The sequence below is a fragment of the Anabas testudineus genome, chromosome 8 (assembly GCF_900324465.2).
Source record: "Anabas testudineus chromosome 8, fAnaTes1.2, whole genome shotgun sequence".
NCBI lineage: Eukaryota > Metazoa > Chordata > Actinopteri > Anabantiformes > Anabantidae > Anabas > Anabas testudineus.
This window is the reverse complement of record NC_046617.1, coordinates 18,129,501-18,145,868: the sequence shown is the minus strand read 5'-3', so window position 1 is coordinate 18,145,868 and position 16,368 is coordinate 18,129,501. Positions and strand designations below refer to the sequence as shown.

The following is a 16,368-nucleotide window of genomic DNA, read 5'->3' as shown; positions in this document are numbered from 1 at the left end:
AAAAATTGGCTTGGCACATGTTGACAACTGTTAAGGGACATTAAAGGATAGATAGATTATAATATGCAGGGGTTTGTCCTTCCTCTACTCCTGATGTATGCATGGAGCTTAGTTGTCCTTAAGCTTCTTTGTCTTGATGTCTTCCATCTCCTCTTTTCTTAACTCCTGAGCTGTCCTCAGTTCTGACTTGTGTTTCTAACTCTCATTAGTGTAACGAGGTTGTAAGCTAACAAGCTAACCCTAACCAGGAATCGAACCTGAGGCCCTACCGTGCCGAAGTCAGTGGCACTAACCACTGCACTATCCAGCTAGCTGTCTATATAGGTATAAAAAAGGTAAATCATGCCAGCTGAACATCCCACAAAAAAAAAAAAAAAACATTAAGTTGGATTCATTATTGTTCTATATATCTCTCATCCATCTAACACTTGGCAAGAAAGTCGTTAAGCAACACGTACAGCTACAAACCAAACAGCAGCCCAGATGCCACAGAGTAAATAATTTTATTAACATTCACAATTCTTCATCAGCTGAGATGCTAAATGACCCAATTAAAATCCTACACACTGAAACTGAACGCTAAAGCAGAAACAAATGCGTCTTAACTGTTGAATTAAAAAGGTAAATGGTGCCAGCTGTAGCGTGAAAGGGTTATTCATCTGTGTATCAACCAGAACATCAAAAAACAAAAAGGCATAAAGTTGGATTCATAATTGTTCAGCTACATTAGTTAGTAATGAGGTCCCTTTTGTACTTGTACTAAGTTTTTAGGTGAGGTGATCAGGAAGTTAGGAATACTTAGCGGTTTCAGGCGACCACAGGTTCTAACGTTTTATTCTATCATCGGCTTGCAGTCATAAACCTGTCTGCTGTAAACCTACATACAGATAATGTAAATATTGTTTTTACACAGTAAAACATTGTAAAAATGGGTTAAAAACACTGGTGATTGGAGCTCTGCATCTAGTCCATGTTACCCAGATTGCACCAATTCACAGAAAGCCAAACCAGAAATCTCCTGGGTGCATCACAGTACTTTACTCTTAGCATCTACACTGACTTCGCCTTGGCACACTTCCCTGAGTCCCATCAAAAAAAAAAGAAAAAAGAAAATCTGCGTAAGTTGAAGCGTTGACAGAGGATTTTACCACATTCTTTACCTTCGTCCCCTCTATTTATTTTCCTTAGTTTCACCAAACTAGAGCAGAAAAGTTTCAATAAAAACAAACTTTATTCTCAAACTCAGATCACGATGAGCTCTTCTAACAGCCCGTCATTGCATCTCTCAGTGGTTAAATTGGAAAAGCAGCTGATGTCACTAAATAAGAGTCTGACGTCGTACCATTAAACCTCCTGTGACATCACTGCCCAAAATACAGAGTTGGATTTTGACTAGTGAAAAGAGAATTAATCAAATGGAGACTGAGAAACCAAAGATTCATAGTTCAGACCGCGCATTTAGAGAAACAGACAGGGTCAAAAATATGACATCACTGAGATCAGTTTCTACCTCACCAGCTGATTCCCTTTATATTCTTTTCTTACGCAGCCTCATTAAAACATCTTCACTTTCTCCAAAAGCCACACAAAACATATTTAATAGAGCTTCAATCTTTGCATTACAAACACCTTCATGATTCCAGTACTACTTTTTTTTTTCCCCTTCACTACCAAGAGAGCATGTTTTAACACTGGTGAACATGTGCTTGTGTGCAGCACTGCTTTGAAAACAGTTGTTACCCAGCAAACAGGAGCACTGTATTAGGCCCTTAAGGAAAAACAGGACACTGGGTAAGACCAGCACCGACACCTTTGAGAGGAAGTCAAAATACTTCATGTGCTAGTCTTGAGCTCCCTTTAAGGTCCTCAGTTCATGAACACAGGTCATTCACAGGTTTGTGGTGTTAGCCAAGCAGTGTGCAGAACCATCCTTCACATCGACTTGCAAGAGCACGAGAAATCAGCAAGCGCATTTGGCGACGAAGCAGTTCCAGTTCCAACTGTGGGAGACAACTCAGATCGAGCCTAGCTCACCACAAAAAAAAAAAAAAATGTGGATAGAAAAATGAAAACATAGAAACGTCACAGATTAGTCTCCTATTCAGAGTGTAACAGCTCTTTGCTCAAAGGCAGAGCATCAGTCACGGCGCCACCGTGGGGAGGACCAGGGGGTTCACTCACGTGGAGACATTTAACCATCAGTTCTTGAATTTAGAATCAGCAACTCCAAATCTGTCCAGAACGGGAGGTCACGTTTCCAAAGCCGTTACAGAAGAGGAGGATTTCGTTCTTCCGGTAGAAGCAGCCTCAAGAAAAAGTCTTTGTCCATGTTGAGGGCTTCTTCCCAGTTTGTGCCAGGAAGTGCAGCGTGCTCGCTGGGGGCTCGACAGTGGGCTGATGGGAGATGTTGGTGGTCCAGCACTGAAATCCAGTCCATCCAGACCACTCCAGCCCCTCCCTGCAATAGTTCAACAACAATCAGAAGACGTGTGAGCACAGAAAACATCAGACGAGACAAAGCTTGTTACAAAACGTAGATAAAGCTTTAGCCTGCTAGCTAAGTCAAAGCTCCCTCCTCAAGACTGACTGGGCTGTGGCTCCATGTCACCTACCAACAGAGTATGTGCTGCAAGTTACTGTGTCAAGTGCATTTTCAGATGTCGCCACCAGAGAGTAACAGTGAGCTAAAACAATGAAGCAGAGTCCTGTTGACAATCAAGCATCTGACTTAGAAATCATGTGTGAATGAATGTCACCAGTGCAGAGCAGGACAGAGACGCCACCAAGTGTTTGATGGAAACTAAAAAGACGTGAACGTGGACAGAAAGTGAAGCACTGCGACAGTCGAGTGGACGGGAAAGATAGTGGGGGCCTTGTTAGGGGAATGTTGAGCTCACACAGAACGAGACTTTGAAGTTTGCACACTCTGGACCAGCTCCATTAGAAACAGGTGTCAGAGTGTGTGTGTGTGTGTGTGTGTGTCCTGACACTCACATAAACAGTGTTATGTCTAAGCAAGCGTGACCTCATGCATCTGCTCAGACTGCTGACTTCGTGCGACTGTGTAGTGAAGTAGCTGTAACAGGTATTTAATCTGTGTTTCCCACCTGTTCAGTTGATGAGGATCCCGGTCGAGCGACCCTCCTCCTCTTTAATGTTCTTTAGGTTGTTCTCTGCCTCGTCCACAGTGCTGCCCGACAGAAACACAATGTCATAAATAAAAGGTTTAACTGTTACATGCACACTACACAGTACTGTAGGCTTTTCTACTGGCCTCCCTGCTACACAGAGGAAACAGATGCTTATTAACAGATTTTAAAGCGTGAAGTCCTACGTTAGGAAATCCCTGACGTCCTCCACAGTGATTTCTCCAGTGGAGTCGAGGGTGAGGTCAGCACAGCTGAGGGGAGAGTCCAGCGGAGTGTCCAGGATGGGAGAGGACAGGTTGCTCTGTGGCTCTTCTGTTTGGCCTGTGAGGGAGAAACCCAGAGATTCAGGATCTGCTAAACGGTTCAAGCTGAAACACACGATTTTTTTTTTATTTTAAAAACAACTCTATCCCACAGAGGTCAGCGCCTGCAGGATGGTGAAGAATTCCTTGTTTCATTAAACCAAACCACTTGGCAAATCAAAAGTCTCCAAGTATTCACTGCCAAAAAGCAAAAGGTGAAACACTTGTCTTTTAAACTCTTATTTTGAAAGGGTTTTTAATGGTGCTTTAAAGCACTAATTCAAGACGACATTAAATCGTTGCCTGTGTGGCAGCTCTTACAGCCGGTCAGGTGATAGGTTCACTAGGACGTAAACAAACCCTACTCTAGGTCGCCTCAGCAACCATCATTTCTTGCCAGGGAGGGGGGTGCTGTGCATACTGAATGATTACCATGGTGACCAGGGGGAAACTCTGCAAAGACTGGTTGAGATTTAAGAGGTTCAGAGAGAGAAGAGGGACAATAGATTAGGAGAGGGAAATAGAGTGAGTGTGTATTCACACATACCCTCTGCCTGGCCCATCTGGTTCTTGTGGGTACCGTTGGCCTGCGGCTGTGTCGACGAACCATCGCTGAGGAGTCACACGAGCACACACACCATTTAGTTTGGCAGCAGATGGAGCAATAATAAAGCCGTAAGTAAAGTTGTATAATTTCTGTGGTTTCGTGTGCAGCTGAATGCCTCGAGCTGGTGATAACCCAGAAGAACGGATTACAGTTTCCCCACTGTGGGGTCCAGGACCACCTAGGATCTGTAGTAGACTTAGAGTGCACAGTGTCCCGTGAATGTTTAATTTCCACCAAAACATATCACAGATGGTGGAATTTAATTTAACTTAAACTAACATAAAGCAGCTAATTGTAGACAGAAGCCAAACGTGCGTCCGAACAAAGGAAACATCGTTGATCTTTATACTGTAAACGTGTTTAGTCTGTGTGTGCGTCACCTGGCCGGCCTGGGCTCTAACAGTCGGTCCAGCTGAACGGAGCAGAGCGGCTCAGTGAGGACCTTAGCAGACAGTGAGAACCTCTCATACTCTGAGGGAGAGATCAGGTAAAACCCTGCAGAGACGAACAAACAGAAAACAGTTTCATTTGCTGACTTTTCTTTCAGGACACCACAAACAGCTCTATTCAGTTTTCCTCTCACCTTGTCCAGTCTTGGTGAAGACGCAGGATGCTATCCCACTAATGTCTTCTTTACGGATGCAGTCATAGCGCACCTAAAACACGTGCACACAAATAACATCAATTAAAAAAAGAAAAAAACATCACACATGACTTATACAAACTCTCCTGCACAATTACTTTAAATACTAAAACGTGTGTACCCCCTCAGACAGTACCTGTGGTCGGAGGCCTGGTATGTTAAAGAGGTGCATGTCTCCCAGGTTGGTCAGACAGACCAGAGTGTGTTCACTGTAGTCCTCCTGAGCTGCAGAGCTGAAAACCACCAGAGCCACCTTTCTCACCCGGCAGCCTTCGTGCGCCGTCAGCTTGAACTTTGTCTTTGCACTCACCTTAGGGAGAGAGAAGACCTACAGGGGGTGACAGAGGAAGGTGATATTCAACTGTCAAACCCTTTGATTTTGACTTTTAAATCCTGTTTGTACATAATTGAACAACATGAATTATAATAAAGACTAATTGTTTGGACCTTGAGCTGTTCCTCTGATGCGATGAGGACAGAATGTGCGTTGGTCATATCTGGTGCGATGGCGAGGTCCTGGGAGGCTTCATACGGGTCTGGTAAAGGTTTACCCCGACCGTCCAACACGCAGATCGACACCACAGGGGCCCTGTGCATCAGCTGGATCTCTTTACCCAACACGGCCTCCACACAAGCACTGCTCTCACTTGCACCACCCCGCTCGCCCACACGCCCCGAACCTACGCCTGGTACCTCCAGAGCGTAGGCGTACACGCTGCCTGAGTTGGTGCCAGCCCATAACGTGGGGCCATGATGTGTACCTGGTCAATACCACACGAATAAAAATAAATAAATAAATACTACGTCAACGTTGTGCTGTCAGAGACAGAGTTCCACATTTGGTGTCTTATTTTGAAACATGAGTAAACGCACCGTCACGCAGATAAGTGTCAGCGAAGCAAAGACATCGGACCACTCCAGAGAGCGAGTCGTCCGCTGACCGGGGTTCAATCCTTCGCTGAACCGGAGCAACTTCCTCCTGCTCTGCTAGGGCAGCGTTGGCCTCCTGGACCTGCACAGAATGATCAAATGAAGTCAACATGTTCGTTGTGTGTGGTCCTCTCAGCAGAGGAGAAAGTCCTTTACCTTGCTGGTTGGTGTAGTGATGGTGCGTTTCTTCCCAGACACCCTGCTCTTGCGGATGCGCCTGAAGCTCTGACGAAGGGACTTTTTTAAGGACTTGACTCTGGACAGGGGGCCCTCCATTGCCAATGAGTCATTAGGGTGCAAGGTACACCTGAAACATAGTGTTGTTTCTGGATCAAATTTATATCCAAGTCAACTGGCACTGCACCAGATGGGACAGTGAACTTCTTGCCTACCTGGCCAGCACAGCGTTTCGTCTGTGGTAGTCAAACAGGCCGAATCCGTGACTTGTTCCAAAGGCAATCAGGTTCCACTCCGCATGCAGCGCCACTGCTGTAACAGAGGCCGGCGGCAGGCACTGCACCAGCACTAACGGCTGAAAACCCGGGGGAAAGGGGGCAGGTTTAAGGCGCGGCTCCAGCCTGTCATGGCCCTTCCAGGTGAAGCCCTCTCTGTCCTGCAGCAGATCAACCACCGACACGTCCACCAAGTGGTCCGACCGCTCATCATTCAAACCCAGAATAATCACCTGGATGGAAGAAAGACGTGAAACAAGGCTCTGTTTCCATTTTTCACAATAAAGAATTCATCTCCTCCTGAAACAGATTAAACTAAAGCACCTAAAATATGAAATTCCTGATTCTTTTAAAGAAACGGCACGAGAGGAAGGTAGATATCTCACAAATGAAAGGCACCAGTACGAGCTGGACTTTATTTGGAATTTAATTTGTGTCTTTGAGCTGTAGTTGCTCAAAGAATCATGCTAGAAGCACCTTGTACTATATTGTGTCTTAGAGTGATTTTCTATATGTAAAGTACCTCAAAACAAAGCAATACTTGATAAGTATACTTAGTACTTTTAATATTTAAATATTCAACATAAACACACATCAATAACTAAAACGGTGTCGTGACTTGGAGCCGACACGTGTACATCTTTACCTGTCCAGCTGTTCCAGTCACCACCAACTTGTTGCTGTATTTGCACAGACTGATCTTCTGGATGCCGAGCCTGGGGTCGTCGCTGTAGGGGTCAAAACAGCCCACCTACACACAAAGCGAGCATATATACATTAAGAAAACTATACAGAGACGTGATTATTCACACACACACACACACACACACACACACACACAGACACACACACACACACAGACACACGCACACACACACACACACACACACACACACCATTTAGCTTGGTTTCTGGTGACTGATAACATTACACTGTGGATTTCTATAAAAACAGATGGTGCAGCCACTTTATGTTCATGTCACTGCAGCTAAAGCTTCACACTGAAGACGTAAAGCTGCAAATTTATGTCAGGTGCCAAAAACTGGGATGTGTCTCCTCACACCCATGAGGCAGATTGATGTTAAAACGACCTCCTCCTCCTTCTCCCTCTATTGCAGCCTCTCTTCTTCTCATTCTCAGCCAAACGCCAGGACAACCCCCTCCTCCTTCTGCCTTATACGTACTCAGCAAATTACGTGCATTAATCTGTCTTCCTGGCACAGTAGGAATTCCAACCGAACCCCTCCCTCACATGGGAGCTGTATCTTGACAAAACAAGGAGTAAGGGAAGTTGGTCACTAACACATAGACTGAAAGAGTGGACTGATGGGTCTGGTTTTCATTACCGAGGATAAAAAAAAGGGAAAGGCTCTTCATCCCATATGAGGGCCACATTCCTGAACATGCTGCTCTGTTACCACAGGATACACGAGGAAAGGTGGGAGGGAGTAAAAGATTGAACAAGAAGAAAAAGAAGCGTAAAAGGAATGAGAACAGGCCTGAGATGTGTGTGTGGAAACAACCTCAACTCTTCTTTCTGATTCCAGATACTAGTTCATACTGTATGTGTATCTTGGACAGCCATCCAAACCCAGAGTCACCAACTGTAGAAGAGTCCATTTAAATATTCATCGAATGCTTTCCTTCATGACCTCTCTCTCCATTTTCTGCCAATGTCTACTGAAGCCAAAGCCCTCAGAGCCAGATTCCCTCGACATAAAATGAAGCTGCCCAATGCTGAATCACATCATTTAAATGTAATTCTGCACAGAAAACAGGCCATTAAAACAGAATCAGCCTGTGGTTCCATCACAGGCGAGTTTTAATATCAGGAACAATGGGGTGGGGTCAGAAAACCAAACACATGAAAACAATCAAAGAAAAATAAATAAATAAATCAGGCAACAGATGTAGTGTTGCATGGTTAAGAGCATGTTTTTAATACCACAGCTTGTAAAGGAAGACTACGTGCACATCTCCTCAGTTCCTACCTTCCTGAATGGAGGCCATTCCTCCTCCTGCTGCATGTCAGGGTCGTCGCTAGGGTCCTGAGGGTCATCGCTAGGGTCACAGTCGGTGTGAAAGACGTTAGCTGTGCTGAGTTTGTACAGCGGAGTGAGAGCAACACCTGACGCATCCCAGAATCGCACCGTGCCATCCTCATGCCTGTAAAGATTTAAAGAAGGTTTGATCAAGAGACATTTTCCAGAGACCAGTTCACACATGTAGCACACAGCAGATTTTCCAAGTCAGACATGTTCTCCCATAGATAACTCAGGGTCATCTCTGAGCCATCTGATCCACACGGAGCGTCCCGGTAATATTTAGATACGTTACGTTAGGGTTTCGCTGCATATCTGAAAGCAGCTTCAGTTTGTGCACGTGTTCAGTTTCAGCCATGCTAGTGTGAGTAACCATGTGATGGATCACCATGAAATTTTGTACATTTATGTACCCGAGAGATGAATCGCAGTGACTCTGACGATTCTCTCGCCTATCACCATAAGTTTTACGTTCACATTTAGTCATTTAATGCTTTTATCTAAAGCGACTTACGTGTAAGTTAAGTGAGGTACAAGGTAAGCGTAAAGAGGTCTTACCTAAGGACCCCTACAGTGATATATCTCCATATCTACTCATTGGATAGGCACAAACTCTGACAACAACTGGGTGGATTTCTGTTAAACACTGTAAAATGTCTGCAGACGAAAACGTTGATCAACTTTGGTAGTTGGGAGTAATCATTGACTATAGGTGTAATACTTTGTTGGAGACCATTTACCTGCAAAACAGATGCAATAAACATTACAACTGATAGCAAAAATCAGTTGCAGCATGCTAGCATGTCTGCAGACGCTTACTCTTGTTAGACTCGAGGCCTTTGTGCCCAAATACAAATTGCTGCTCCTCTCAGATTTCTTCGAACCGGACATAATTACAGTATTTCCATTTATCAGAGATATCACTCATTATTTATGATTCCAAAAATGGGATGAGAATGTTATTAGTTTAGCAAATGTTTGACTAAACTGAAATTCTGGTGTGTACCAATCAATTTGTTTCCCTTTCTTGTTGTTCTCGGTGCCAACGCTACCTTTGCCAAACAGCTGTAGTTCGCAAAATTCTGGAAACTGTGACAGGATTTCCTAATACCATGGCAGCGCTCACAGATTCTGTTTTCAGAGTTTCAGAATAACTCCTAAGCAGATCCAGATCCGTACAGTATTTTCATGTGGCTCAGATCAGAAATGAAACAAACTATTTAAAAAAAGAACTTACGAAAAAGAATAGTTTGTGTCAAAAGTAAAAAATTAAAACAAAAGAGATACGACGCACCTGCAGCGTCGGTGCAGGTTGGGAGTGTTTGTGTGCATGTGTGCAGAAGTTACCCTGTCAACAGCAGCTCTTGTTGTTTGGCTGGTGGTGCCAGGTTTTTCCCTCCACATATGGGCCAACTCTGCACAAACAGAAGAATTTAACACTATGTTAAATAAAAATAAAGTATTGGAGGTAATTTTCTTTTAAATTTCACAGTGACCCAGGCTCAAACGTTACTGGCCTGACACTCCACATATGGAGGAGCCTGTGTACATAGAAACGCTCCCTGGCCTCTGCAGCTCATCACTGTGAATGCTGTTGAGCATTCACAGTATTGTTATCGTAATCTTTATTATTATTCTTCCGTACGTTTTTTGGCACTTAACTACTCCTTCATACTTTGAGCTACAGAAACCGTTCAGGTATCAAAATGTTCAGCTTTTTAAGGAGAAGTGTGCTTCCATTCAGAATTTTTATAACTTTTATACTTTTTAAAATATTTAACTTTTAATAACTATTTTTTATAATGGATTCCTATGGGAGAGTCTCTTCAGCAACTCTTCAACTTCTTCTTCTTTCAGCTTTAACTACTTCAGCATACTTTCAGCTACAGAAATCATTCAGGTATCAAAATGTTCAGCTATTTCTGCTCTTTTAATCTTCCATTCAGTTTTTTAATATCTTTTATAGTTTTTTCATAATTACAGTTTTTGTGACTTGATGTTTTTGTCTGATTTTGGACTTTATAATGGGAGTGAATGATGGAACGTTGGTGCAGCTAGAGTGGATGACGTCACAGCTTAGAGTGGAGAGGCCGATTTTTGTAAACCGAAATCTTTGTCAATAAACTGTCAGCACGGCCGCAATTTTCACTCTTTCTGAATAATTTCTTCACAGAAACGTAGGTAAACTTGTCCTGATTCTGATAAGGTATTTATCTAAGCTCAGAGACAAATCGTTTTGTCTCTGTGAGCCTCAGAGTGACGGGAGTCCCCCTCAGCTCTCCATTAGCGCCAATGTTAAATTCGGTCTGAGATTCTGTCCGACAACCTGAACGGTCCACTTGGATCTCTCGCTCCTGTGATCACAATTTTCAGTCCTCAAACATAAAATTCACACTAGTGGGTCATGAAAGTCTTGGCTCTCACGTGGTTCACTTTTTATGACGATATCTGTCGTGGTTTGGCTGAAAAAAGCCTGTTTGTAAGGGCTCCAAATCAGTTTTCACCTTAGCAAAAATCTTTGCGGTTGGAGTTTCCCGCCTCTCCCCTACAGTCTCCGTGGCAACGGCTGTGTCGGGTCACGTGATCAGGGCTGTTTATAAATCAGCGTCAGACACTTGTACAGGCTCGTGTGTAGTTAGCCTGTTTATGCTAGCGGATCTTTGCTAACCTGCTTCAGTTTCTTCTACTTTCAGCTCTTTTTAACAAAATTGTTTAACTTTACGTTTAACTTTCATATTTTAGATGAATTCAGCTATGTTTTATTAACTTCAGCAAATCGTTTTCAGCTTTTTTAAGTTAACATTCAGCTGTTTTATCTTCTTCTTCTTATGTTTATCTCTGTTAAAACACTTCCTGTTTCTTTTCAGCTAATTTCAGCAGCGTTTTAAAACGTTTCAGTCTTTATCTAAATTACTGTTTAAACAAATTTATCTATGTTTTATCAACTTTAGCAAATTTATTTCAGCTTTTTCTAACTTATCATTTAACTTTAAATTTAACTGTTTAGATAAATTCAGCTATGTATTATCAACTTTAGCAAATTTATTTCAGCTTTTTTAACTAAACATTTAACTTTAAATTTAACTGTTTAGATAAATTCAGCTATGTTTTATTAACTTTAGCAAATTTATTTAAGCTTTTTTAACTAAACATTTAACTTTAAATTTAACTGTTTAGATAAATTCAGCTATGTATTATAAACTTCAGCAAATTTATTTCAGCTTTTTTAACTAAACATTTAACTTTAAATTTAACTGTTTAGATAAATTCAGCTGTTTTATCAACTTTAATCTATTTCAGCTTTTTTAAGTTAACATTCAGCTGTTTTATCAACTTTAGCAAATCTATTTCAGCTGTTTTAAGTTAACATTCAGCTGTTTTATCTTCTTCTTCATATGTTTATCTCTGTTAAAACACTTCCTGTTTCTCTTCATCAACTTTCAGCAGTTCTTCATGAATCGATTCAGCGTTTCAGCATTCACAGTGCATTTTCTTCAGGAAATGCTTTATCTAGTTATTATATATTATTCTTCCGTACGTTTTTCGGCGCGTAACTACTCCTTCATACTTTGTGCTACAGAAACCGTTCAGGTATCAAAATGTTCAGCTTTTTAAGGAGAAGTGTGCTTCCATTCAGAATTTTTATAACTTTTATACTTTTTAAAATATTTAACTTTTAATAACTATTTTTTATAATGGATTCCTATGGGAGAGTCTCTTCAGCAACTCTTCAACTTCTTCTTCTTTCAGCTTTAACTACTTCAGCATACTTTCAGCTACAGAAATCATTCAGGTATCAAAATGTTCAGCTATTTCTGCTCTTTTAATCTTCCATTCAGTTTTTTAATATCTTTTATAGTTTTTTCATAATTTCAGTTTTTGTAACTTGATGTTTTTGTCTGATTTTGGACTTTATAATGGGAGTGAATGATGGAACGTTGGTGCAGCTAGAGTGGATGACGTCACAGCTTAGAGTGGAGAGGCCGATTTTTCTAAACCAAAATCTTTGTCAATAAACTGTCAGCACGGCCACAATTTTCACTCTTTCTAAATAATTTCTTCACAGAAACGTAGGTAAACTTGTCCTGATTCTGATAAACTATTTATCTCAGCTCTGAGACAAATCGTTTTTTCTCTGTGAGCCTCAGAGTGACGGGAGTCCCCCTCAGCTCTCCCATTAGCGCCAATGTTAAATTCGGTCTGAGATTCTGTTTGACAAGCTGAAGGGTGCACTTGGATCTCTCGCTCCTGTGACCACAATTTTCAGTCCTCAAACGTAAAATTCACACTAGTGGTTCATTAAAGTCTTGGCTCTCACGTGGTTAACTTTTTATGACGATATCTGTCGTAGTTTTGCTGAAAAAAGCCTGTTTGTAAGGCTCCAAATCAGTTTTCACGAGTGAAAATCTTGGCAGTTGAAGTTTCCCGCCTCTCCCCTACAGTCTCCGTGGCAACGGCTGTGTCGGGTCACGTGATCAGGGCTGTTTATAAATCAGCGTCAGACACTTGTACAGGCTCGTGTGTAGTTAGCCTGTTTATGCTAGCGGCTCTTTGCTAACCTGCTTCAGTTTCTTCTACTTTCAGCTCTTTTTAACAAAAACTGTAACTATTCTTTTAACTTTTTAACTATTTTAGATAAATTCAGCTGTGTTTTATCAACTTTAGCAAATCGTTTTCAGCTTTTTTTAAATTAACATTCAGCTGTTTTAGCTTCTTCTTCATATGTTTAGCTCTGTTAAAACACTTCCTGTTTCTCTTCAGCTAATTTCAGCAGCGTTTTAAAACTTTTAAGCCTTTATCAACATTACTGTTTAAATACATTTAGCTATGTTTTATCAACTTTAGCAAATTTATTTCAGCTTTTTAACTTATCATTTAACTTTACCTTTAACTGTTTACATAAATTCAGCTATGTTTTATAAACTTTAGCAAATCTATTTCAGCTTTTTTAACTTATCATTTAACTTTACCTTTAACTGTTTAGATAAATTCAGCTGTTTTATCAACTTTAGCAAATCGTTTTCAGCTTTTTTAATTTAACATTCAGCTGTTTTAACTTCTTCTTCATATGTTTATCTCTGTTAAAACACTTCCTGTTTCTTTTCAGCTAATTTCAGCAGCGTTTTAAAACGTTTAAGCCTTTATCAACATTACTGTTTAAATACATTCAGCTATGTTTTATCAACTTTAGCAAATTTATTTCAGCTTTTTTAACTTATCATTTAACTTTACCTTTAACTGTTTACATAAATTCAGCTATGTTTTATAAGCTTTAGCAAATCTATTTCAGCTTTTTTAACTTATCATTTAACTTTACCTTTAACTGTTTAGATAAATTCAGCTGTTTTATCAACTTTAGCAAATCGTTTTCAGCTTTTTTAATTTAACATTCAGCTGTTTTAACTTCTTCTTCATATGTTTATCTCTGTTAAAACACTTCCTGTTTCTCTTCAGCTAATTTCAGCAGCGTTTTAAAACGTTTAAGTCTTTATCTAAATTACTGTTTAAACAAATTCAGCTATGTTTTAGCAACTTTAGCAAATTTATTTCAGCTCTTTTTAACTTAACATTTTAACTTTACCTTTAACTTTAACTGTTATATTTTACTGTTTACATAAATTCAGCTATGTTTTATCAACTTTAGCAAATTTATTTCAGCTTTTTTAACTAAACATTTAACTTTAACTTTAACTGTTTAGACAAATTCAGCTATGTTTTATCAACTTTAGCAAATTTATTTCAGCTTTTTTAACAAAACATTTAACTTTAACTTTAACTGTTTAGACAAATTCAGCTATGTTTTATCAACTTTAGCAAGTCGTTTTCAGCTATTTTAAGTTAACATTCAGCTGTTTTATCTTCTTCTTCATATGTTTATCTCTGTTAAAACACTTCCTGTTTCTCTTCATCAACTTTCAGCAGTTCTTCATGAATCGATTCAGCGTTTCAGCATTCACAGTGCATTTTCTTCAGGAAATGCTTTATCTAGTTATCACTGTGAATGCTGTTGAGCATTCACAGTATTGTTATTGTAATCTTTATTATATATTATTATTATTCTTCCGTACGTTTTTCGGCGCGTAACTACTCCTTCATACTTTGTGCTATAGAAACCGTTCAGGTATCAAAATGTTCAGCTTTTTAAGGAGAAGTGTGCTTCCATTCAGAATTTTTATAACTTTTATACTTTTTAAAATATTTAACTTTTAATAACTATTTTTTATAATGGATTCCTATGGGAGAGTCTCTTCAGCAACTCTTCAACTTCTTCTTCTTTCAGCTTTAACTACTTCAGCATACTTTCAGCTACAGAAATCATTCAGGTATCAAAATGTTCAGCTATTTCTGCTCTTTTAATCTTCCATTCAGTTTTTTAATATCTTTTATAGTTTTTTCATAATTACAGTTTTTGTGACTTGATGTTTTTGTCTGATTTTGGACTTTATAATGGGAGTGAATGATGGAACGTTGGTGCAGCTAGAGTGGATGACGTCACAGCTTAGAGTGGAGAGGCCGATTTTTGTAAACCGAAATCTTTCTCAATAAACTGTCAGCACGGCCGCAATTTTCACTCTATCGGAATAATTTCTTCACAGAAACGTAGGTAAACTTGTCCTGATTCTGATAAACTATTTGTGAAAGCTGTGAGACAAATCGTTTTTTCTCTGTGAGCCTCAGAGTGACGGGAGTCCCCCTCAGCTCTCCATTAGCGCCAATGTTAAATTCGGTCTGAGATTCTGTCCGACAAGCTGAAGGGTCCACTTGGATCTCTCGCTCCTGTGACCACAATTTACAGTCCTCAAACATAAAATTCACACTAGTGGTTCATTAAAGTCTTGGCTCTCACGCAGTTAACTTTCTATGACGATATCTGTCGTAGTTTTGCTGAAAAAAGCCTGTTTGTAAGGGCTCCAAATCAGTTTTCACATGAGTGAAAATCTTGGCAGTTGAAGTTTCCCGCTTCTCCCCTACAGTCTCCGTGGCAACGGCTGTGTCGGGTCACGTGATCAGGGCTGTTTATAAATCAGCGTCAGACACTTGTACAGGCTCGTGTGTAGTTAGCCTGTTTATGCTAGCGGCTCTTTGCTAACATGCTTCAGTTTCTTCTACTTTCAACTCTTTTTAACAAAAACTGTAACTATTCTTTTAACTTTTTAACTATTTTAGATAAATTCAGCTATGTTTTATCAACTTTAGCAAATCGTTTTCAGCTTTTTTTAAGTTAACATTCAGTTGTTTTATCTTCTTCTTCATATGTTTATCTCTGTTAAAACACTTCCTGTTTCTCTTCATCAACTTTCAGCAGTTCTTCATGAATCGATTCAGCGTTTCAGCATTCACAGTGCATTTTCTTCAGGAAATGCTTTATCTAGTCTAGTTATATATTATTCTTCCGTACACTTTTTGGACTTTAACTACTCCTTCATACTTTGAGCTACAGAAACCGTTCAGGTATCAAAATGTTCAGCTTTTTAAGGAGAAGTGTGCTTCCATTCAGAATTTTTATAACTTTTATACTTTTTAAAATATTTAACTTTTAATAACTATTTTTTATAATGGATTCCTATGGGAGAGTCTCTTCAGCAACTCTTCAACTTCCTCTTCTTTCAGCTTTAACTACTTCAGCATACTTTCAGCTACAGAAATCATTCAGGTATCAAAATGTTCAGCTATTTCTGCTCTTTTAATCTTCCATTCAGTTTTTTAATATCTTTTATAGTTTTTCCATAATTACAGTTTTTGTAACTTGATGTTTTTGGCTGATTTTGGACTTTATAATGGGAGTGAATGATGGAACGTTGGTGAAGCTAGAGTGGATGACGTCACAGCTTAGAGTGGAGAGGCCGATTTTTCAAAACCAAAATCTTTGTCAATAAACTGTCAGCACGGCCGCAATTTTCACTCTATCTGAATAATTTCTTCACAGAAATGTAGATAAACCTGTCCTGATTCTGATAATCTATTTATCTAATCTCACAGACAAATCGTTTTTTCTCTGTGAGCCTCAGAGTGACGGGAGTCCCCCTCAGCTCTCCATCAGCGCCAATGTTAAATTCGGTCTGAGATTCTGTCGGACAAGCTGAAGAGTTCACTTGGATCTCTCGCTCCTGTGACCACAATTTTAAGTCCTCAAACATAAATTTCACACAAGTGGTTCATTAAAGTCTTGGCTCTCACGTAGTTAACTTTTTATGACGATATCTATCGTAGTTTGGCTGAAAAAAGCCTGTTTGTAAGGGCTC

The 16,368-nt window shown here is 40.0% G+C and overlaps 1 protein-coding gene across 1 annotated transcript in view; it reads right to left on the bottom strand.

Annotated features, from left to right (window-relative positions):
* Positions 1 to 446: 446 nt before the first annotated feature.
* llgl1 (LLGL scribble cell polarity complex component 1) overlaps positions 447 to 16,368 on the bottom strand; it is a 34,284-nt gene continuing 18,362 nt past the window's right edge. The window contains exons 11-24 of the mRNA XM_026351273.1: positions 9,473 to 9,540; positions 8,075 to 8,249; positions 6,730 to 6,834; positions 6,024 to 6,316; positions 5,788 to 5,938; positions 5,575 to 5,713; positions 5,149 to 5,462; positions 4,838 to 5,029; positions 4,642 to 4,714; positions 4,439 to 4,553; positions 3,999 to 4,063; positions 3,335 to 3,470; positions 3,108 to 3,190; positions 447 to 2,458 (exon numbers count right to left, since the gene is read on the bottom strand). Of these exons, the coding sequence (XP_026207058.1) occupies positions 3,112 to 3,190; positions 3,335 to 3,470; positions 3,999 to 4,063; positions 4,439 to 4,553; positions 4,642 to 4,714; positions 4,838 to 5,029; positions 5,149 to 5,462; positions 5,575 to 5,713; positions 5,788 to 5,938; positions 6,024 to 6,316; positions 6,730 to 6,834; positions 8,075 to 8,249; positions 9,473 to 9,540 (1,905 nt within the window). The 3' untranslated portion in view covers positions 447 to 2,458; positions 3,108 to 3,111. The remainder of the gene's footprint in view (positions 2,459 to 3,107; positions 3,191 to 3,334; positions 3,471 to 3,998; positions 4,064 to 4,438; positions 4,554 to 4,641; positions 4,715 to 4,837; positions 5,030 to 5,148; positions 5,463 to 5,574; positions 5,714 to 5,787; positions 5,939 to 6,023; positions 6,317 to 6,729; positions 6,835 to 8,074; positions 8,250 to 9,472; positions 9,541 to 16,368) is intronic.